Genomic DNA, 22,938 nt, shown 5'->3' with positions numbered 1-22,938 from the left:
CACCCTGGTAGAAATTTCAATGAAGAAATCTATCGTGAATCTGGTACTAATGTCCTTCCTATAACAAAATAAGTTTGTGTAACAAATATATTATCTGGTCCCTGTGCATGTGATGTTCTATATATAATTTTTTTAAAAGGTACTGGTCCTGTTTGTATAAATGGACAAGAAAGCCCAAAAGGAAGTTGAGTTAAAACCAGGCTATGTGTGGAGCATCTGAGTGGTACAGTTGGCTGAACATCCATCTCTTGGTTTTGGCTCCGGTTGTGATCTCAGCATTATGAGATCAAGCCCCATGTAAGGCACCACACTCAGCACGGAGTGTGCCTGAGAGTCCCTCTCCCTCTCCCTCTGCCCCTCCCACTAGTGCACTCTCTCTCAAGTAAATAAATAAATCTTAAAAAAAAAACAACCCACAACTGGGATCCTTACAGTTGCGTCATTCCATAGAGTAGCAATCCTCCTAATCCTTTGCCTCTTGACCTTAAGTGTTCCAAATGTTTAAAAAATCTGAGTATCTTAACAATTGGCCCACAGCTTTGAGTCTATGCAAGGTACTGAAAGTGGCACACAGATGAATGAGACACTACCCTGTCTGCATGGAGCTTAGGCTCTCACTGGGCCATTAGATGAGCATTTGGATCACCATCACGCAAAGCCACGTAACAGAAAGGCTACTGTGACTCAAAAGAAGGAAAGTATATCCTGATTGGGGGAAATCGTGCATAGGCATATGGAGGAAGTGGTATTTGGGGTGAGATCTGGAGTGTGAGCATGATTTCGATCTTCAGGGTGGAGAGTTAGAGGGCATCTTTGGTGGAGAGACTATCATAAACCGAAGCATAGAAACGGAAGGAAACACGGGGCATGTTTAGGGCACAGGAAAGAATCTCAATTCCCTGCAGAGTTGCCTGGAGTGGGAGGAACAGAGTTGTGAATGACACTGTAGCATCTTTAACAGGAGAATGAAGTGTTTGTACTCAATGTCATAAACAATGGAGATTTCCAAAGGTTTATGAAGGAAGAGACTAAGGTCATAGAATTATAGAAATTGTATTTATTTATTTTTTAAATTATTTTTTAGAATCATAGAAATTTTAAATGAAAGATCTCCTTACCTGTGTTTTAGGGACAAGAGAGTCAGAACAAGAACCCAGAGAGTTTGCCAGATTCTAAAGTCCAGGGTAGAAAAGGGGGTTCAGGCAGGAGGCCAATATAGTGGCCATCATAGAAGTCCAAGTGAGATCTTAAGGTGAAATGAGGACCTGAGCATCAAGGTGGGGTGGTGGGGGGAGAAGGCAAGGGGTAAGAGGAGGGGCTGGGGCCGGGGGAGCCTGTGAAGTATCCCTTCTCTCTCCTCCATGGAGCTCAGAACATTTCTCAGTTCATTCACATCAGAGAGGTGTGGCATTTGATTTCATTCACTGGCAGGTCCAGAAAGCATGAGGTCAACGGGTCCACCCTTGCTCAGATTATGAACACTGAGCCCTCCCAACTCCCCTTCAGCACTGTGCATTCTCTAGAAAGAAAAAAAAAAAAAAGAGGCCAGAGATCATGCCAGCAGCGATCATAAGCAGCCCTGGAACTGTCCCTTTAAGGGACCAGTAGCCGATTTTAGGATTCAGGCAACTCTGAGGCTTTTCTTTCTGGCTTCCTTAGAGTGCCAGGCATACCAGGGCTCAAAACCGCTCAGCAAATAAGGTCCATCCCACCCACAGGAGTGCTTCCCTGGGGCCTTCCAACCCAGGAAGGAATGTCAGGCATAGAGGGGTCCCTTCCAGGGTTTCTCCCTCCGTGGGTGATCTCTGGATCACCAACATCACCTCAGGTCTCCTGCCTTGTCCCTTGTCTGGATCCTTCAGCTTATGGACTCTGTGACTTTTCACTTGAACTCGGATGGCAGGAGCCTGAGCATGTCTGACAAAGAACACAGATGTGGCAAAAGCTGAATAGTGGGTGTGAGTGACAAACATCCAGTTGCGCAGAATGCTAAGTCTGTGCTCTCCTTTTTCTCTTCCACACGGCCTGTCGCCTGTCGTTTGCTCTCATTTTATAAGGACAGAATCAACAAAGGAATCGTGAGAGGCAGCTTCTATGATAAGAGACTATCAGCCCAACAGATTTGTTTTCTCCCCACAGGAACGGTCACCCACAGCAGGCAGTCAGTAAAGAAGGGACGGTGAACCAATGACATCTTTTTTTCCAATGACATCTTTTGATGCTGTCTCGCCAGTTCCTCTTTCTCATGAACCAAGAGGATGACTATTAGCAAGGCCGGCCAGTTGATTTCAACTGACCGTGGGGGACAAAGTCACTTGTCACTTTCCACTTGTCACTTTCCACTATATCCCTGGTATAGAGCAGGGGTTCAAACTCCTTTCGCTGAGCTTTCTATCCCTTGCCCAGACCCCTCCTTCAGGGCAGGTTCACCTTGACCTCTCACCCTTGGCGAAGAGGGCTACACCAGATGCCACTCCAAGGAACACCTTTAAGTCCTTCTGTAGGGACAGAAGGCTGTACATGGGGCGCTTTAGCGAGCACCCTCTCAAGGCAAACAACCTACATTCAAATCCCATCTCTGTTCATTAGGAGCTTATGGCCTCAAGCAAGTTACCTGACCTCTTTACACCTTGACTCCTTCAGCTGTACAACGGGGCAAACAACAGTGCGCAGCCAATAGGACCGGCGTGAGGGAGAAATGACTCAACAAGACAGTTCATATCAAGTGCTCAGCAGAAGTACTTAAAGAATCCCAGCTGTTTTTAGTAAAGGGGGGGATGTGTTTCTGAACTTTTGAGTCCAGTGAACATCTGGTGATTCACAGCGGGGTGGAGGCCAGGAAAGGTGACAAAGGTGCCACCCAGCTATGCCAGCTGTGCACAGGGGCAGTCTGGCAATACTCGGCCAGTATCTGAAGGAGCTGAGAAGGTAGCGGCTGCCCACCTGCCCCACCTGAGTGACAGCTGAGGCTAATCCACCCGGGTGACTGCTGACCTGAGGCTGGCCTAGAAAGGCGTGCTTGGGGCCTAGTCAGTTTGTAAGCTTAAGAACAAAAGAGAGAAAGCGAGCTCTAGAAGTCCCCTTCAGGGTGGCTTTTTAGTTGCTTCTTCACTTTGGTGTGGGGATTTTTCTAGACATCAGGCCCCCGCACACCCCTGGTGTTTTAGGCTGTCAGAGCTTACAAGGGATCTGGGAACCATCTAATTTGCTTGTTTCGAGCTAAGGAAACCGAAGCCCTGGGTGGTGAGCTGTCCGTGATCACCCAGCTGGGCAGCTGGAAACCAGGACTCGTGGTCAGGAGGTCTGGTGCCCTGGGCAGCGTGCACTCTACTACACCCAGCGGGCTCCTGGGTTTTCTGAACCCGGGGCTAACTTTTCGGCCTGGGGTGGGGGGGAGCCGGCACGCACGCACGGGGTCCAACGCCTGTCACGGTTTTTGTTGGGCTCTCCTGCCCCCCACCCCCAGGCCCCCAGGGCCCCCGGGCCTCGGATGCTCCGGGTCCTCCTGTCAGTTCTTGTCCACACACATCCTTGGTGCAACTGCTGTCCTGCCCTGTCCTGCAAACCTGCCTGCTTCCCGCCCAGGTGAGAATGTGCCGCAGGGCCTCTCTCACACCCAGGTGGACACCCCGAGAGCTCTCCTCTCTGCCCCGGAACCTCTCTTTCTTCCCTTGCACTCCATTTTCTTCCTTCTTTCTGACCCTCTGCAGCCCCATCTCCCCCGTCCTGCGCTTCTGCTTCATATTCCCCTTCTCCCCTCTTTCCTCTCGAGCTCCCCACCCCTTGGGCTTCCCGGTCTTCTGGCCCTCGCCGGGGCATCTCCCTGGTCCTGCCTTGTCCCTCTCCACCTTTCGTCTCCTCCGCCTCTTCCTCCATCCCCTGCGCCTCCCCTCCAACACATCTGTTTCTAATCTGAGCCCTCGAGGCGCCTGTTTGAAACAAAAAAGCTCCCCCCCCACCCCCAGGAACCTGGCACAGAAATTCCAGAAGAAACCTTCCTCCCTCCCCCAATTCTCCCGCCTGCCCCAGAGATACTCCCGAAACCAAACCCCAACCACCCCCCGCCCCCGCCCCCGCCCAGCCCAAGCCCAGGCCCTCCACCTCGGACCGTTCGCGGCCAAACTCCGCCGGGAACCAGCCGCAGCCCGCGGCCGCCCCCGGGCCCAGCTGTGCGAGGCGCGCCCCCGGCCACTGGGCGGGCCCCCGCGCCAGATGTGCGCCCGCGGAGCGCCCTCCGGGGGGCTGCGGGCACCGCCGCTCGGAGCCGGGTCGGCGCGCCGCGGGGCTCCCCCGCCCCGAGCACTCACCTCGCCAGAGCAGGACGACGAGCAGGACGCGCATCCCGGCGCCCGGGCGCGGGCACGGCCCCGCTCAGCCGCTGCGGGGCTCCGGGGCGGCCGGGCGCAGCCGACGGACCTCGGACGAGCCGGGCGCCGCGCCTCGGGGAGCGCGCGGGGCGGCTGCGGCCATGTGCCGGCGCGGGAGCCCGCCCCGCGCCCCCGCCCCGCGCCCCCGCCCGCGCCCCCGCCCCGCGCCCCCGCCCGCGCCCCCGGCGCCGAGGGGCTTCCAGCGCTCGCCCCGCAGCTCGCGCCCGGACGGGAGCGGGGACCAGGGTCGCGGAGGGAAGGGCCAGGCGGAAAGGCGCTACCGCTCCGCGGAACACTTTTCCCTGTTTGGAAAGAAAAAGAAGTGAAGAAAGAGAGAGAGGGGAAAAAAAAAAAAGAGTGAGCTGGAACCACATGGTCACCTCCCACCGGCAGCCCCTCCCTCGCCCCCCCCCCGCACCCCGCCCGCGCCCGCCCTCGCAGCGCTGGGCCCGCCGCCGGGAGGGCAGGGGGCCGGGATGGCTGGGGCAGAGAGTGCAGGGATGGGGAGGGCAGGGGGCCGGGAGCGCAGGGGAGGGGAGGGCAGGGGGCTGGGACGGCCGGGGGCCGGGAGCGCAGCGCGGGGTGGGCGGGGAAGGCGCGGGTCTGGGAGAGCAGGGGGTCGGGAGCTCAGGGGACTGGGAGTGCAGGGATGGGGAGGGCAGGGGGCCGGGATGGCTGGGGCAGAGAGTGCAGGGGCGGGGAGGGCAGGGGGCCGGGAGCGCCGGGGACTGGGAGTGCAGGGGCGGGGAGGGCAGGGGGCCGGGACCCGGAGGGCAGGGGCAGAGAGCGCAGGGGTGGGGAGGGCAGGGGCCCGGGAGCGCAGGGGCCGGGCTGCACCCGCTGGAGCAGAGGAGCGGCCCCACGGCTGCCACGGCCGAGGGCCCAGGCCTTGCCCGGCTTCCCCGCGTCGGTGCCCACTGTGTCCCTCTCCGCTTCTCCTCTGCATCTCGTTTTCGTCCCCCCACCCCCTTCACCCCCTCTGCTTCCACTTCTCTCTGGATCTGCCCTCCCTCCCGCCTCCATCTCCTCTGTTTCCCTCCCATTTACACTCTTCTGGCCTCTCTCACCTCCCTCCTCTCCCTTCTCCCCTCGCTCCTCCTCTCCTCTCCTCTCCCCTGCGCTCCCTGGCTAGTTTTGTCACAGGAAACCGCAGGCTGACCAGAAGGACGCCGAGGCGTGGAGGGGGCAGCTGAGGCGGCCTAGCAGCGTCTGCTCCGCTCTGCTGGCCTCCCTGCCGGTCCTGGCAGCTCAGCCACCGTTTGCCTGGCCTTCCCTTGGCCTTTCGCGTTCGTTCTCTCTCCTTCTGCCTGTCAGCAGCCGCCCATCCTCAGATCCAGATGCGGGCAGAGCTAAGCTAGCCTGCACCCCGGGGCGTGAGGGCCGCGCTCAGGGGGACGGTCCGCTGGGAAGCACTGAAGCAAACTGAAGCAAACTGCAGGGCACGTGGCGCCGGCCAAAATATGCATCACTCACTCCCTTCCGGAAGGAAAGGCCAAAGGCATGGAATTCCCTCTGCGCTTGGGCCACGCTCTGGGGCTCCAGGGACCTGGCCTCTGGGCCCTCCAGGGGCCTAGGGCCAAGGGGAGTGGGGGGGGGGGACGGGGGGGGCGGGAGCTTTCTGGTGGGAAGCTGGGGTCTGCCCTTGAGAGCCCTGAAGCCGGGGTAGGAGGAGACTAGAAGAGGAAAGGGCAGCAGCCAAAGCTCAGGTCTCCACTGCCTGAGGCACCTACGGAGCACAGTGTCCTGGGCTCTGAGAACCCCTGGGCCTGCACTCTCTGGTTCCCGGACTCCGGATGTCCCGGGCGCTGTGGCCTCTCCTTCAGTCACACTGAGGCCCGACAAAGGGCTTACCTTCAGCCACGCCTGTGTCTATAATCGGGAGCTGGGGCATTGCTCTGAGAAGTGGGGATGCTGTAAGGAGGGATGAAACTCTACAGGCCTGGCAGGCTGCTGGGTCCCACATTTGCCCCACTTTTTCCAGTCCTCTTTCTAGGGGTCTTAGATCCCAGGAGCTGTATATCCCTCTCTAGACTTTCTGGTTTTAATGAAAACCAACCCATTTCATAGATGTGGAAAAGAGAGGTATGGGACTCTCATGAGGTAACTCAGAAGGGATGGCAAAAACTGGGGCTGTTGTAGAGGCTGTGGGGTCAGCTATAAGTTGCTTTAGAATTAGAACATTTATTCATTTCATCCTCCCTTCTACAGTAAGTATTTATTATGCATCTACTCTGGGCCAAGGTGCTTTCTTTAGGTGGTGAGGACACAAAATGAATAGAGCTTGGTGACTGAAATTTTTTGATATTTGGAAGTAGTATGTCTGGGCACCACCTACAGACTAGGGATTATATTAATTATTTAACATTTATCTTTGCATTTAACTCTTACAACAATGCTAAGAGATAGGCATTTTTAATTCCGTTTTATTTATTTATTTATTTAAAGATTTTGTTTATTATTTATGAGAGACTCAGAGAGAGAGAGCAGAGACACAGGTAGAGGGAGAAGCAGGCTCCATGCAGAGAGCTGGATGTGGGACTCGATCCCTGGTCTCCAGGATCACACCCTGGGCTAAAGGCGGCGCTAAACCGCTGAGCCACCCGGGCTGCCCTAATTCTGTTTTAAAGATGAGGAAACCATCACCTAAGAAAAGTAATATCTTGCCCCAGGTTACAAAATATCAAAACCCTACTCTTTGGGGCACCTGGGTGGCTCAGTTGGTTAAGTGTCTACCTTCAGCTCAGGTCATGATATCAGGATCCTGGGATCAGCTCTGCATCCAACTCCCTGCTTGGCTGGAAGTCTACTTCTCCGGAGCTCTCCTTCTCCCAGCTAGCACTTTCTCTCTCGTTCTCTGTTTCTCAAATACCTAAAAATTTTTTTAAACCTTCTCTTCTGCTCTTAATATTCTAATTTAATATCCTAAAATATTATTATTATTATAAAAGATTTAAAAGCTCTGAGTATTTTCATTTTCCATTTTATACTTCTTGCCTAATAGGGGGAGTTGAAATATTCACAGCTACAAATCATATGTGAATGTGTTGGAAAAATGTTTATTCTTAAAGGCTGAGGAAGGTGGGAAGGAAAATGTATAGAGAAGGTGACTTTGGTTATTTGTGCTTTAAAATTTTATTAATTATTTTGAATAATTTCAGACTTACAGAAAAGTTGCAAAAATAGTACAAAGAGTTCTTGGATACTTGTCACCCAGACCCTTCCTTTTGATTTCTTTCTAAAGGAGATTTTTTTTTTTTTTAAGATTGTATTTATTCATGAGAGACACAGAAACATAGGCAGAGGGAGAAGCAGGCTCCCTGTAGGGGAGGCCCCGCCCCATGCTTTAATTTCTCCCCAGTTGACATTTTCTCAGTATTATCTCTTTTTTTTCTTTTTTAGATTTTATTTATTTGAGAGAGAGTGCATGGGTGAGCAGGGGGAAGAGCAGACAGAGAGTGAGAAGCAGACTTCACGCTGAGCTGGGAGCCCAATGCCGGGGCTTGATCTCCCTTGTAGGGAGCCTGACGTGGGACTCGATCCCAGGACCCTGGGATTATGACTTGAGCTGGAGGCAGATACTCAACCACTGAGCCACCCAGGCCTCCCTCTAAAGGTGACATTTTTGCAAAAGTTCTAAAGCCCCATCTTTACTCCCCCTCTCCTCCCCCCTCAGCACTGTGGACTTTCTCATGAACCTGGTGACACCATTTACTGCTTGAGGGCTGGTATGTGCAGGAGGACAGATGTGTGTGGGTGTAAGCAGGCGTGTGTTTAAAGCTACATCGCTTAAGTTAAAGGTAACAAGACTTCACTCCAAGTCATTAGTCATCAGCATATGAAATGGGTTGACTAGGCTGAGATTAGGTCATAAACACTCGGTTTTCCCAGGTCCAGAGTCTCAGAACCATTTGGCATATGTTTCTTGGAAAGAGTCTTTGCTTCCATAAAGATGACTGTCTCTCTATCTGCAGCCTCTTTTTTGTTATCCTGTGGGCCCATAGAGGAGAGTGCCTCGGGATGGCTCACAACTCAGCAGCCCATTGCCTACCTACACTATATCCCACGCTGACCTGGCTGGGCATCATGGGAATCCAAAGTGGTATGTGGCAGTGCTTACCCTAAATGGATCTCTCTGTCCAGTGGGAGAGAAAACGTCAACATGTGAAATGTCTCAACAACAATACAAGAAAGTTATGTAGTTAAGTGCCTGAATCCATTATCCTGACAGTAAGAAGCACTGCAAATTCCAAGAAAGAAGGAAGCATTGTAGGCTGGGTGGTTGCGAAGTTTCCTTGGGAGAACAAGGCTTGAGTCAAGCCTTGGGGGGGGGGGGGTGGATGAATAGACTCTGATTAGGTGAGAGGACCTGGGGAGGACCATTGGTGGGCACTTCTGGACAGTGACGTAGACGTCGGAATAGTCTGGTGTATTCAGGGGCCATCGAATGAAATGAAGTACGTGAAATGAAAAGTTGGTGTTGGGGCAAAATGCCCTGGAACAGTTAGCCTGAGGCAAGAATGGTGGATCCTGAATGTGAGGCAGAAGATTCTGGAAACTATTCTGCAGCTTCTCCAGACTCATTGAAAAGATTTAAGCAAAGGGGACTTTGATAAGAACCATACTTTAGGAAATATAAATTAGCAGCTTTTGCCCAGAGGTGACCCCAAGGTTTGGCCAAGAGTGGACAGTTTTAGCACCCCTCTCCTATCCATCAGACTCCCTCCCCTGCCCCGTGCTTTCATTTCTCCCCAGTTGACATTTTCTCAGTATTATATATTATTTTTCTTTTTTAGATTTTATTTATTTATTTGAGAGAGAGAGAGAGCATTAGTGAGCAGGGGGAGGGGCAGAGGCAGAGGGAGAAGCAGACTCCACACTGAGCTGGGAACCCAATGTAGGGCTTGATCTCAGGACCCTGAGAGCCATGCCTTGAGCCAAAGGCAGATACTTAATCAACTGAGCCACCCAGGCGGCTCTCAATATTTTCAAAAGTGATATTCACATGCAGCTTCAAGACAAGACAAGCTTTAAGACTCTATGGGGAGCCAAGAGTGCCACCCTACACCTCTTTTGTATAGGAATTTTAGAGCTGCCACGGGGTTCAGGAAACATTAAACAAAAAACTTGAAGCAGAGGAACTAGTTAGAACCTGTTACATCACATGAAGAAATGACATGAAGGTGGTGAAACGAACACAAAAGATACTTGGAAGAAAGATTACCCAGGGAGTGCCTGGGGGGCTCAATCGGTTAAGCATCTGCCCTTAGCTCAGGTCATATTCTCAGGGTTCTGGGATTGAGCTCCACATCAGCTCTCTGCTCATTGGGGAGTCTGCTTCTCCCTCTCTTGCTCCCCTTGCTTGTGTGTGCTCTGTGTCAAATAAATAAATAAAATCTTTAAAAAAAAAAAAAAGACTACACAGATTATAGTCAATGGTCATTGTGGGTAGGACAGGAGGTGGAAGACAAAAGAGGCATCGAAGATCTCATACGTTAAGACATAAGTGATGTCATATGTTGTTATATATATGCTAAGACAGATAGTTGTTTATTGACCTCCTAGTATATTCCAGGGCTTAGAAGCATCATCAGTAAGCCTCACAATATATTACGATAAGGAAACTAAGGTTTGGAGACATTAAATCAATTGCTTATTGTCCCATGCTTAGTAAGTGACTGAGGCAGGACGTAAAGTCAGAAGATTGAAAGCCCTTATACCTCACTGTCTTTTTTTTTTCTTTTTTTTTTTAACCTCACTGTCTTTTGATGGTACTGCTAACAAACAGTCAAGTTAGTTCACTTGTCAGGAAGGGAAAGACATATTTGAGATATGGTAACTTTGAGGGATGGGTAAACCATCATTTATCCACCCATCCATTCCTCCATCCACCCATCACCCCATCCACCCATCCTTCTACTTTTTCTTTCAATCAATAATTCAAGGGGCGCCTGGGTGGCTCAGTTGGTTAAGCACCTGCCTTCAGCTCAGGTCATGATCCTGGGGCCCTGGGATCAACCTCACATGGGGCTCGCTACTCAACGGGGAGTCTGCTTCTCCCTCTCCCGCTGCCCTTCCCCTCTCTAGTGCACACACACACACTCTCTCTCTCAAATAAAGAAATAAAATCTTAAAAATAATTCAGCAAATATTTAAGTATCTACTATGTGCGGAGCACAAGCAAAAGTTGCCTTTGCCCTCCAGATGCTTATGGTGAGTTACGGAAGCTAGATGACAGAAACAATCACAAAGCGTGGCGAGAAGTGCTCTGAACAGGCAAATGCAGGGGCAAGTGCAGGGGGCTGTGGAGCCACGTGCAGGACCCTGGACCTAGGGTAGGAGATGTCAAGGAAGGCCTCCTGGGGGAAGCCCCGTACACAGAGGGGTGGGGAGCTCAGTGAGGAAAGAGATCCGTGCTGTCGTCTCTTCTCACAGGACCCCTGGGAAACAGACCACACATCTGTCTGTCCCTTCAGTATCCACCTGTGTCCAGTTCTGTAGGATGAAGATACAGGCTCAAGACAGCATTTAGGAGAAGGCACTTGTGGAGTAATTGCTGTACCCTGGGCTAGGAGGCAGAAAGTTTCAGTTGCCAGTGGCTTCGAGGAGGCCACCCTGACTTCACCCAGCCTTCCTTTCCTCTTTTCCTAACACCGTTCCGAGGGAGAAACGAGATTATGAAGAAAGCGCCTCCCAGGGTATAACACAAGCTCAGTAAATATTTGTTCCAATGCAGTAAGTTGAGTTCATAGGATTCCATTCCCCGCAGTAAGAAGGAGCCAACTTCTGTCTCATTTCCTTTTTCTACTAAAACAAGGTTATCTTTATATGTTCTTTCCTGTCTCGCAAGGATACTTCTTGACCTGGCCGTTCAGTGAGCTGCTTCTTTTTATGGCTGGACAGTGCGAGGCCCCAGCTGGCTTACAGGGTCGGAGCTGGATAACTTTTCCCGAGGCTTTGTCTGGGGAGCCCTGTGAGCTGATGGAGGCTAAGGGATAAGGGGTTCTCACAAAGGTAGAGAAAGCAGCTCTTCTCCCCACACAGAGGGCCTGGGAGTGGGGGAGAGGTGCCGATCCCTGGACCCTGCTCCATCCCACACCATGAGAGGACAGCCCCAGCTTTGATTCATGTGGCCAGCTGAGGAGGCCGGATGCACAGGCCTGTCCCTTGACCAGTAGGGGAATCAAGGGCCAAGATGACACACAGAGGTTTGTGTGGCTGCTGAGCCTAAGGATTTATAGCCAGAGTCTCTGCTCTAATGCCATCTTTTTCCCTGAGGTCAGCTAAATCTGGGGTTTCCCAGCTCCTCCCTTCATCCTACTTTCAATTCCTGCTAAAGTGACACCCTTGGAGAGGCTGTTCAGACTTTGGAGGAAGACAGGCTGATTTTTTAAAAGATTTTATTTTATTTTATATTTATTTTTTTTACTTGAGAAAGAGAGAGAGCACAGCGGGAGAAGCAGACTCCCCACTGAGCAGAGAGCCCAACTCCGGGCTCCCCAGGACGCTGACATCATGACCTGAACCAAAGGTAGATGCTTAACCAACTCCCAGACGTCCCTTAAGACTTTATTTTTAAGGGGTCCCCTGGGTGGCTCAGTAGTTTAGCTCTGCCTTAGACCCAGGGCATGATCCTGGAGTCTGGGGATCGAGTCCCGAAGGGGCTCCTGTGTCTCTCTCTCTCTCTCTCTCTCTCTGGGTCTCTCATGAATAAATAAAATATTAAAAAATAAATCAATACCACAGTAAGTGCCCTGACTCCAGCGATGTTGTTACTGGGTCTACTGGCACTCCTTTCCCCTCTCGGCATCGGGAGTATAGCATCTTGCCTTGGATGGAGAAGTCCTGCAGTTTCCTTCGAAACACACAGTGAAAGGGGTACGGGAAACATATTTGTAGCTTTCCCATTCCCCATCACTTCATTCCCCTTCTTGGAGTTGAGATCAGAATCAAAAGGTTTTTCTTTGGTTAATAACACTCAGAATTACCCTAAGATAAACTGTCAGAAAGAAACCAAATGGGGGAGCATGGGGGGCTCAGTTGGTTGAGCATCTGCCTTCTGCTCAGGTCATGATCCCGGGGTCCTGGGATGAAGCCCTGCATCGGGCTCCCTGCTCAGTGGGGAGCCTGCTTCTCCCTCTGCCTCTGCCTGCTGCTCCCCCTCCTTGTGTGCTCTCTCTTTCTCTAAAAGATAAATAAAATCTTTTTAAAAAGAAACGAAAAAGAAACCAAATGAGAGAAGAATAAGACTAAGCACTAAATTTCAGATCGTTGGCTCTAACGGAGTATGACAGGCATCCCATCTAACTCGTTTATTTTACGAAAAGGACAGGAGCTCAGAGAGGAACAGCAACTCCTCTAGGGCCACACAGCTAGTTGGTGGCATGGAAGTTCTAAGAGCCCCCATCGGACTCCTAGACCACTGTCTCGTGCGGGCCTGCTATGATCCCATGGGTGACCAGACCCACATCTGGCTTCATTCTGCAGCCTAAACAGAGACCTGGGTGATTTTTCCGAGAACCCGACAGCATGTTTGCCTCTGTGACATGTAAGCACATAGCAGAGAAGGCGAACTGCCAAGCCAGAAGACAGAAATAATTCATATCTCTGCAGCTGGGGAATGGTGACTTGCTGTCTCCAGCTAGCGTGAGCCCTCATGTACTTTTCATTCATTCAGGCCTGAAAGATGTGCTCCAGCCTGAAAGCCTCCATTAGTTCCCCCTCCGCGCAGCTGCTGCCTCCACTACCAAGCTGGATGGGGTCCTTAGAGTTCCTTTAGGTTGAACTTTTTCCTTTTGCAGAGTTAGCCCCTGCCAGGGGATGTGCTATCTCAGGGTCACAGTCAAGTTAGAGGCAGAGCCAAGCTTGAGGCCCGTTGCCTAGCAACCAGCCCCCTTCTAGTTCCAGCAGCCTGGAAGATGGCCACACAGCCTCTTCCTAAAAGGTCAGGAATTGCACAGAAAAATCCGTGGTGTCTGCTGGCAGGAACAGGTGTGATAGGGCCCGGGGAAGAGCTGGGACTTTTTTCTTTCTTTGTTTTCTAGGCGTGGATGAGACTGTCAAAACCACAGTGTAAAAGTGAGGACGAGAGATGCGAAACCTGAATATGCTCCTGATGTCCTGTGGGGAACTCATATTTTTCATGGGCTGAGATGCTGAGAGCTGTCCACAGCTGCTCGCAGCTGCTCAGTGGCAAGATTGATGTCTGTGGTGGCCAGGCTGAGGGGACAGGGGTGGGGGGGAGGAGAAACACTTCCCACCTTCCCAGCCACCACACCCCCAAGCACATGACACATGTCACTGTCTTGCAGCCTCTTGCTCTGTCTGGCGTCTCTCCTGACTATACCGTTCCCAAGAGCAGGGGTGAGGAATAGGACAGCAGTGGCCAGAAGCTGCCCTCGGAGGGGCAGTGGAGAGTAGTGGACAGAGCCCGAGGAGTGATGGACGTCAGGAGACCAGGACTGCAGCAGACTTGGCTTTACTCTTACCCTGAGCAAATGATTTAACCTGAGTCTTAGTTTTTTTGTTTTTGTTTGTTTGTTGTCTGAAAAAAATAGGGATGCCAGTGCCTTGTAAACTCTTAAGTTCGTTATGAATGCAAGTGAAGTATTCTCAACACACCTCCACTAAAGAGGCTAAAAGATCAAAACACTTCCCGGGCCTCTCTTGCTCCAGGAAAGGTCATGTAACACAGTTCTGGCCGATAGGTCAGGCATAAGAGAAGTTTGCTAGGGAGTTTTCAGTAAACATTTGCTTTATACTATGTGCAAACCAGAAACCAGAGGTTTTGCCTCTCAGGGGCATCCACTTTCAAGGGGGAATGTATTCTTTTTTTTTCTTTGTTTTTTTTTTTTTGTTTGTTTGTTTGTTTTAAGTAATCTCTACACCCAACTTGGGGTTCAGACTTATAACCCAGAGATTAGGGCTAGCATGCTCTACCAACTGAGCCAGCCAGGCACCCCTAATGTGTTCTTAAATAACCACCAGTCTAAGATTATGCCTGAGATAGGCGTAAGTGAAGTGCTATAGAATTTAAAAGGAGGAAATGATTATTTTGTCCTGTGTAGTCAGCAGAGACTGCTCCATAGAGGAGGTGGCATTTGAGGTAGATAAAACTTGAACAGCCAAGGTTGGGAGAATCAGATGTGGTGGCCAGTCCCAAACTCACCAGCTCCAAGCTTCTCCACTATTCTGAACCACATTATAAGGAATCCAATAGTTCTTGCCAGGTGGAGAAATTATAACTCTGGACATAATCAGATATTACATCTTGTGCTCACAGAGCACTTTCTTCAAAGTCCTTTAAAGATACAGTCTAACTCATCCCTCTGAAGTGGGCAGGGGTGGATAAACAATAAAGAAGGAAGCTCACAGACATGAAGTGAGGTCTCAAGATTCTGGAGTCCTTTGGAAGGAGAGCCTGCTTGATCCCCTTGGTCATATCAGCCTTCTTGGAACTCTCCACCTTCATTTTTATCCATGTAGAAGCACACCCTCGCCGGTGTGTGCTCACATGTACCTTCTAGTTATGACGGGGGGTGCTTTATTCAATATAAATGCATCATATAATAAATTCTCATATATAGTGAAGGTACATGAAATTCCTACGAGGAGGCTCTGTGCTTTGGGTTGGTTCCTTATCCCTAAACGCAAGTCATGAATGTGCCCAAGGATTTCTAATGCTTTCTCTGGTGACCCATGAATGCTTTTGTGAGATTCCTGGCTGGGCTTAGGGCTGGCATGTCAAGTAGAAGCTAACCTGGTTTCCCTAGGACCCTTCTTTAACCCCTCTGAAAAAGCTGACCTAGACAACCACGTGTGTAAAAATCATCCATCCACACACTCAATAAGATGGCTCAAATAAAACGAACAAACAAAAACCAGGAAATAACAAGTGATGATGAGGACGTGGAGGTGGAGAGATTAAGACCCTAGCTGGGGACACAAAATGGCGCAGCTGCTGTGGAAAACAGGATGATGTTTCGACAAATAAAGTAAACATAGAATTATCATATGGCTCAGTGATTCCATGTCTGGATGTATTCTCAAAAGAATTGAAGGCAGGGACCCAAAGAGGTATTTGCACACCCATGTCAGAACAGCATCATTCACAGTAGCCAAAAGGTGGAAACAACCCAAGTGACCCAAGTTTTCACCAACAAATGAATATATAAACAAAATGTTGGGCAGCACCGGTGGCCCAGCAGTTTAGTGCTGCCTTCAGCCCAGGGCCTGATCCTGGAGACATGGGATCGAGTCCCACATCGGGCTCCCTGCATGGAGCCTGCTTCTCCCTCTGCCTGTGTCTCTGCCTCTCTCTCTCTCTCTCTCTCTGTCTCTCATGAATAAATAAATAAAATCTTAAAAAAATAATTTTAAAAATGTGGCATATACACACAGCGGAATATTATTTGGCCTTTAAAAGAAAGGAAATTCTGTTCCATGCTACAACATGAACGAACCTTTACGACATTACACTAAGTGACATAAGCCAGTCAGAAAAGGGCAAATACTCTATGATTCCACTTACATGAAGGACATAGTGTGGTCAAATTCAGAGAGATAGAAAATAGGATGGGAATCTCCAGGGGCCTGGGGGGCAGGAGGGAATGAGGAGTTGGTGTTTAATGGGTACAGTGTCAGCTTTGCAAGATGGAAAGCTTTCTGGAGATGGGTGGTGGTGGTTGCCTAAAGATTTGAATATACTTAATGCCACTGAACTGTACACATAAAAATGGCCAAGATGATAAATATAGTGTTAAATGTATTTTACCACAATAAGAAAAACTATTTTTCTACAATATCACTTTCTTTTAAAAAATTCTACTCTGAAACTGTCCAGATCAGTTGTGATCTAGTCTATCATTTGGAGAGCAGTATAGAATTCAAATTGCTAACTCTCGAATCAGAGAGCCCGGATTCAAATCTCAATTCTCCTGCTTGTTAGCTGCTTGATCTTGTTCTTACTGAGCCTCACTTCCCTAGTCTTTGGTCGAATATAATGTCGATCTTGAGTACTTCACCAGGCAGATGAGAAGATCCAACGAGATAATTTATGTGCGTGTAGTTAGCAAACCACAGAACACTAAACAAATATAAGAGATTTTTTCCAGAGAACAATGAGGTTCTCTCTGGGGCCTACTGTAATATTTTCCAGATTTTCTTGCCAAAAAGTTCCTTCAATCACACCTAAATTCCTTTTAATGCAGCTGCGGCCAGCTTGGAAAGAGCCTTTCCATTGGGACATTTCCAAATTCCCGGTTTAGAGATCCTTCCATCTGGCAGGTGTCAAAGGGGACACCAGGAACTAGAAGCAGAACCATTTGGAACCACTAACTTTTTGGGCCAAGGACAGAATTCTTCTCCAGGTCCGGTTTGATTTGCAAATTCCTGGCTGTCATAGCAACCCCAAAGCAAAGGAGGACTGTTTAGCATCCTCTTTGACTGCAGCCTGGGCTAGGAATGCACTCAGGTTGGCCCAAGTAAACAGTGTTCACTGGTAACCACTCTGTGCCTCTCTCTCTCTGGGCCCAGGGGTGGGTGAGGCAGAGAGCCGGCCAGCCTCAAGCCCGCTGGCTGCACTGCTTCCCGCCTGGTGTCACAGAGCTCTCCATCTGCCGCCCATCTCCCAGGGGCTTGGCCGGATCCAGAGTGGGGAGGGGTTTCCGGAAGAGGCCAATTTGAGATTTTGAAAATTAACTTCACCACGGAACCAACAGTCTGCACCTTGATGTATGAAGATGTATGAAGATGGCTCGGGGAGGAGGTGGCCGATGGCACTTCCAGGGTGCTTCGAGTATCCTGGCTAAGTTTGCAGGCTGACCCTACTCCAACACTTGCAACCAGGGCTGTTTGTCTCTACGGCTGGTGGCAGAGACCTAAACATGTTGAAGATCTAAAAAAATGTAACCTGCTTCACAGTATGAAAAGAAAACATGAAAATAAACTTAGTATACCTCACTAAGTCTACACAGATGTTATTATGCCATTTTCTTTCATTTATCACAAGACGTTTACCTATCCAAGAACAATAAGCAGGCTGGTTTTTCATCATTGGCAAAATTCCTGATTGGGGGTGCAACGATTGCCAAGAAATCGTTGTTAGGCCAACTTTTAAGAAGTAAAGTTATGAAAAATATCGTAAGATTTTCACAGTGAAAAAAAGTTAGAGGAGCGCCTGGGTGGTTTAGTCAGTTAAGCATCTGCCTTTGGCTGAGGTCATGAGACCAGGGTCCTGGGATTGAGCTCCACATCGGGCTCCCTTCTTAGTGGGGAGTCTGCTTCTCCCTCTGCCCAGCCCTCACCCATGTTCTCTCTCTCTCTCACTGTCAAATAAATTAATAAAATCTATTTTTAAAAACTTAGAGGGCAGCCCGGGTAGCTCAGCGATTTAGCGCCACCTTCGGCCCAGGGTGTGATCCTGGAGACCCGGGATCGAGTCCCATGTCAAGCTCCCTGCATGGAGCCTGCTTCTCTCTCTGCCTGTGCCTGTGCCTATGCCTCTCTCTCTCTCTTTCTCTCATGAATAAATAAATAAAATCTTTAAAAAAAAAGTTAGAGATTGGAGACACATATATGTGTTTTTTTTTTTCCTTTGGTTTTGTTTTAGAGAGAGAGAAATCGAGTGGGAGTGGAGATGGGCAGAAGGAGACAGAATCATAAGCAGGTTCCACGCTCAGTATGGAGCTTGACTTGAGGCTCTACCCCAGGACCCTGAGATTACGTCCTGAGTCTAAATCAAGAATCAGATGCTTAAAGGACTGAGTCACCCAGGGGCCCCAAGATGGGGTATATTTTAATATACTTAATAGAATGTAGTGTGAGGCCTCTTAAAATGCCTACAAAGGCCAAATGTTCCTGTTTACTGCTGGTAAGTTGCTTTTTTCCCTCTTTTTTTCTTTCCTTCTTTCTCCTTCTCTCCCTCCCTTCCCTCTTTCTCTTTCTTTCTTTCCCTCCCCTAGTGTCTCCCTCACTCCCCCCTCCTTCCTTTTCTTTTTTTCTTTTTAGAAAGAAAGAAAAGCCTTTTTTAGGCTACTATCTATCTACTTGTAAATGAGGTAGTAACGGTTGCTTCCAAGACTTCTGAGGACAATTAGATTAGTAAAAGTTTTTGTCAAATGCTGGTTATTGGTACTAAGAGAAATACCCACCCCACTTCACTAGTCATCACACAAACATTCATATCTTCTAGCCATTGGAACATTCCTAGTCTAAGATGTGCAGAAATCATGTCTACGTTTCTAGTTCCTTCTGTGCCCAGGCAAGTGCAGTATCCCGTTCAAAGTTCAATGTGGTTTGACCTATTTGATTAATCATATTGCTCCTCCCTATGGGTGGCATTCAAAATTACTATGGAGGCATCAACTAATTCTGGAGACTTTCTACTGAGTCAAGTATCACTTCTTTAGGTGCTGGATCCTGCAGGGGTTCAGGGGCTCTCAGAGGAGGATTCAGGAAGCTGGGGGCTACTACAGCTCTAGAGCAGTAGCTGCTGAAACTTAGCAGCATAAAATAGTGCCGAAGATGTCCTACCAGGATGGAAATATTCCGATATTTAATATTGAATATTTAATAATGAGTATACCATCAGCCTTCCTCACCCCAACTTAACCCATTATTAATTTCTACTTTTATTCAGCCTGTCAACACTTAGTTTTTGAGCTGCTTCTGTGCAAAGCATTAGATTAGACATAATGGGGGATATTATGAAGAGTAAAGAAACATGCCCTAAAGAAACAATTGGTCTAGTAAAAGAGCTATGGTATATAATCAAATGACCTCGGTAAGAACAGGGCATGAAAAAATGTCATAAGAAAAGCATACTTGTCTTGAGGAGCATGACATCACATCAGGCTAGAGCGATCATGGGAGACTTCATGGAGAAAGTAACTTTTGAGCTGGGGCTCTGAAGGATGGGTAACCTTTCAATACATGAGTATGAAAGACATAGCAAAAAAAAAAAAAAAAAAAAAAAGAAAGAAAGACATAGCAGGGACCAAGGCTCAGGGGAGGAAGAATGGGAGCAATTTTGAAAGATCTGCAAGAGGTAACAGTTTGGGAGCATAAGAAACTTGTGAGTGGAGGTAGCCCAATAGGGTGACATTAGGGCAAATCCTTGAAAAAAATGCCTAGGCTTTATTCAGTAGGCACAGGAAATCATCAAAGGTTTTTTGATCTGGGGAGTAACATAGCCTCTAGCCTGACCAAGGATTGGTCAGATTTACTTGCAAACCGCTTAAAGGAAGGTGGGATGGGAAATGGTTAAAGGGGGTGAGCAGAATGCCTTGGGACCAACTGGGGATGGAACAACAGAACGATGGAACGTTCACCTTCAAAGCATTCAGTGTTCCAGCGAGAGGTGAAGAGGGCTGAGGGGGGACAGGGGCAATATGCCTAAAGAGGAGATGACAAGCATCAACTTGTGAATTGAGAGTAATGAGATGCAGTGATTGATTAGAGGAGCATGGCCAATGGGAAGGGATAGAGATAAGTGGATCTAATGCTGATTGCAAGCCAGGATGACAGGAAGAATGACCATGTTAAGACCAGAAAGAAACGTAGAAGCCAGGAGAGGATGCTGCTTGGTAGGAGGACCCAGTGAATGCATTTATGCTGAGTTTGAGGAACCGAAAGGACCCCTTGGTGGGATGTACTCTGGTGTTCTAGCTAATGTGGATTATTAGTTATCTATACCAGGAGGGACTTGGGCTGCCCCCAGGGGCAAGACTACTAAGAGACAGTGAAAATTAATGAGCAAACAGCTATTTAAGGATACTGAGATCTCCCAGCATTATCAAGGCGAACAGTAGGGCTGTGTGTGTGTGAGGGGTGTGGGGGTGTCCACAGTGGAACAACAGGTTGAACCCAACTTTTATTTATTTATTTTTTAAAGATCTTATTTATTTATTTGAGACAGACAGAGAAAAAGAAAGAAAGCCCTAGCTGGGTGGAGGGAGAGGGAGAAGCAGATTCCCTGCTGAGCAGGGATTTCCCCATGTGAGGCTCCATCCCTGGACCCTGAGATCATGACCTGAGCTGAATGCAGATGCCAGATGAACAGAGCACCCAGGCACCCCTGAACCAAACTTTTAGAGCTGAACTCTTCTAGGGCTGACTGGCAGGTGCAGCAACTTGATGCTAAGTGCTGGCCTGGTCCAGTGGTTCCCTCACCTGCTGATACAGCAGAGTCACAGGGAGGATTTTAATGACATATTCCCCCACCCCAAGGCTGATTCATTCCTTCTGGAATGGGGCCTGGAAATCTGTGTCCTTAAGTTCCACTTTAGACTCTGGTTCTTGAGTATTAGTCTAGCAGGAAAAAAATGACTCTCATCCTGCTTACCATGGGTCTGGGTTGCTTGTGGCTGCTCTGGTCCTAGGTGACCACTCCAGTGCTCCTGGTCTCCTCTTCCTCCTCCTCCCCTTTCTCCTCTTTCAGAGTGGGGAGAAGGGAGCCACCTGGAGAGTCTGGTCTTCAGATTGGTATAGAGTTCTGCAGAGAGGTAAAGGTGCGAGTCCTGCCAGGGAGGCCTCTGCAGAGATGTGACAGCGACTCCCTGGCTGTGGACCAAACACCAAAGGACAGAGCAGAAAGATAAAGAAAACTGGGTACAAGCACCGCATTGTGCTGTGTGCCGATTCTCTCACACCACTCCCTTCCTCAAAGACAACAGAAGATCATGAGAGCAGGGATTTCTTAAAAAATCTCTTAAGACATTTCTTCCAACCTAAAAAAAGAGTAGAGGATCACGTCATGAACCTGACACTCCCTCCCCAAACTCCACCATTTAGAAGCACACGGGGAAAGATACTTTACATGCTCCTCTGATCTCCTATTTTGCAACCCAGCAGCCCCCGGTAATGAAAACAAGCTCTGAGGATGGGAAGAAGGGCTCAAGGCAGAATCATCAGTTTACCCTAACTCCTCTTTGAGACGCAGAGGCAATCATAAACTTTGCTCTTTCAAAACGTCACCAAGTCTCTGAGCAACATATACAGACTCTAACAAAAGGAAACACACAAGAAGCTCTTGTTAGAGGAGTTAGAATCGGAAGGGCGGCCATCTGACTTTAGGAGGGTGCTCTCAGCGATCCACAGCCTGGTCCTAATCATAAACAAATGATAATTCCGCTCCGGAGGCTAAGGCTCTGGAGAGCAGAAATATGTGCACGGTTCCAGGGGCTCAGCGCAGTAGGTAGGAGCTGGTGAGCCTGGGTGGTCGCCAACTGGAAGATTCTAGAGACTACTCTTCCCTCTCGAGGAAATTGCTCTGTCCTGAGGTTACAGTAAGCCCCGCCCATTCCCTTTCCTCCAGGCCCCGCCCACGCATCCCTTCTCCTCCCACTGGCCCCGCCCACTCAGCCCTCCCCTCCCCTCATCGGCCTCGCCCACTCCGCGCTCCCCTGCCCCGCCCACTCCTAGCCACGCCCACTCCTCCCTCATAGGCCCCCGCCCACCAGGCCCTCCCCCTCCCCTCATCGGCCCCGCCCACTCCGCGCTCCCTGCCACGCCCACTCCTCCCCCATAGGCTCCGCCTACCCGGTCCTCCCCTCGTCGGCCCCGCCCACTCCTCCATGGCCCCGCCCACTCCTCCCCTCCCGTAGCTCCACCTCCACCCAGTTAGGCTGCAGAAAAACCAAACTGGACAGAACACTTTGGGGAAAACTCAAAGAATCATAAATCCCTTAAACCAGTTAGCCCTTTGGGGATCGGGAAGGGGTGAGACTGGAGGCTCACAGGTGGTGGGAGCATGTGCAAAGAAAAAGGAAGTAACTGAGGCTGCAGAGTGAGACTTGTGCTGAAGGCAGGTCCTCGTTTGGACCCCATCCAAGGAGTTCTGGTCCCTAGAAGTGTAGAAAGGGCCTCCAGTCAAGGGTGGAAGCTTCTGGGCAGTAGTAGCCTCCATCATCGAGATGTCATGAACGATATTCTAGTAAGGGACTATTATTCTAGTGCCTTTTAGACTGGGATACTTAAGCTTCTGTGTTCTGGAAACCACAAAATAAAAATGGGACATCTTGAGGGAATTCAGTTTTACCCAAGATTTTTTTTTTTTTTTTTGGAGGGGGAAGAATTATTATTTTTAATTTTTTTTCATTTTTATTTATTTATTCATGGGAGAGAGAGAGAGAGAGAGGCAGAGACAGAGGCAAAGAGAGAAGCAGGCTCCAGGCAGGGAGCCTGACGCAGGACTCGATCCTGGGACCCCAGGACCACGCCCTGGGCCAAAGGCAGGCGCTCAACCGCTGAGCCACCCAGGGATCCCCGAATTATTATTTTTAATATTAAAATAATGGATATGTGATAGAATAGCATGTAAAATGTTCATGAATTTGTGAAGATAGACAAGAATGAAAAGCAGTATGCCTTCCCCCCCCCAAAAAAAAATGAAAGAAGTATTCCCCCCATTATAGTGGTCTTTTTGGAGAGTTGTTTTCTTTCTTCTGTCTTTAGAGGTATTTTGGGAAGATTTTGACAGTCACTGCCCTAATGTTTCACAGGCTACGTGAGTTACCATGATTTTTCGGGTGTCAGCTCTCATCTCCTGCCAGCCTGTGAAGCTGGCAGTTTTGGG

At 49.4% G+C, this 22,938-nt stretch overlaps 1 protein-coding gene across 1 annotated transcript in view; it reads right to left on the bottom strand.

Annotated features, from left to right (window-relative positions):
* The window catches only part of CLMP (CXADR like membrane protein), a 99,532-nt gene extending 95,101 nt beyond the window's left edge, over positions 1-4,431 (bottom strand). The window contains 1 exon segment of the mRNA XM_038535850.1: positions 4,308-4,431. Coding sequence (XP_038391778.1) covers positions 4,308-4,341 — 34 coding nt within the window. The 5' untranslated portion in view covers positions 4,342-4,431.
* Between the last annotated feature and the right edge of the window lie 18,507 nt (positions 4,432-22,938).

This window comes from Canis lupus, chromosome 5 (assembly GCF_011100685.1).
Source record: "Canis lupus familiaris isolate Mischka breed German Shepherd chromosome 5, alternate assembly UU_Cfam_GSD_1.0, whole genome shotgun sequence".
NCBI classification, from domain to species: domain Eukaryota; kingdom Metazoa; phylum Chordata; class Mammalia; order Carnivora; family Canidae; genus Canis; species Canis lupus.
The sequence above is the reverse complement of the archived record's forward strand: the minus strand, read 5'-3'. Positions and strand labels throughout refer to the sequence as shown.